Source organism: Pundamilia nyererei, unplaced genomic scaffold (genome assembly GCF_000239375.1).
Source record: "Pundamilia nyererei isolate P.nyererei 1_Seehausen unplaced genomic scaffold, PunNye1.0 scaffold01376, whole genome shotgun sequence".
Lineage (NCBI taxonomy): Eukaryota > Metazoa > Chordata > Actinopteri > Cichliformes > Cichlidae > Pundamilia > Pundamilia nyererei.
Window position 1 is genome coordinate 1 of NW_005188777.1, and position 1,028 is coordinate 1,028.

At 38.5% G+C, this 1,028-nt stretch overlaps 1 protein-coding gene across 1 annotated transcript in view; it reads right to left on the minus strand.

Moving 5' to 3' along the window:
- LOC102197578 (E3 ubiquitin-protein ligase RNF139-like) overlaps positions 1–1,028 on the minus strand; it is a gene marked incomplete at its 5' end in the record, with an annotated part of 10,095 nt that continues 9,067 nt past the window's right edge. Inside the window, 3 exons of the mRNA XM_005755397.2 lie at positions 1–26; positions 151–277; positions 544–668. Coding sequence (XP_005755454.2) covers position 668 — 1 coding nt within the window. The remainder of the gene's footprint in view (positions 27–150; positions 278–543; positions 669–1,028) is intronic.

Sequence of the window (1,028 nt, forward strand, 5' to 3'; positions counted from 1 at the left end):
CTGCTGCCATCACCTCCAGGACTTGTCTGCAAGAGACAAATAGTGAAATCTTAAAATTAAAGGTCTATTGTGTTTAACAATATTCATGCTTCAGTGCGACGTCTGATTGTATCCATTGGATTTATAAAGCGTTTCCCTTTAGTGACTCACATGATATGACAGGGCTCATTCCGGTCCTTCAGGCAGTGTCCTGCCTCCCACTTCTTCTTTGTGGGAAATGTAGTTTTAACACATTTGGACCCGGCATGAGTGTTCTTCACACCACACCACAGGGCGTCTGGAAACGAGCAGGAAGGTGGAAATCCATAAATAACATGAATGTAGCATTTAAAGAGCTGTAACATCAGCAAAACATTTCTATAAAGTGAGCACAAACCTATTTAATCTAATATATTCCCTCTTATTGGTGATACAGCTTCAACAAGAATATAAAACCAATGACTCCAGAGCTTTAAGAAAACTTTATATTAAAGGTTCACTGTGTGATCAAACTCAGGCCACATTCTGCCAAAAGCTTTAAAATAAACAGACGGTGTGACTCACCTGTTTCTATCATGAGCCTCTCTGTGGGGATCGAAAATAAGAGTGAAGCAGTAGCTCGACGTCATGTTTCTGCTTCCCTCTGTAGAGTCCTCTGAACATGGGATCTGTCAGATTCACCCCGATGTCTGAACAGCAAGAGGTCAGGATTTATCTACATGTACTGACTCACAGAGTGTTACTGATTGTATCTTTGGAATTAAAGCATCACAGTATTGGTACCAGCATCATGCGAGAGACGCTCTGAGGTCACATTATACAATAACACTGAACACATTTAGCAGTAATGGATACTTTACTTATAGACAATAGAAACACACTGGAAATACAGTCATATAACAAAACGAGTAATTACAACAGCTTCATTATCGTGCTGATAATTTTCAAAACAGATTATCTGTCTTTAACCTACAACATAAAAAACTATAATCAACACCTAAATTCTACACCGGTCATGAACTGAGTTTAATAACAATTATTCGTTTTAA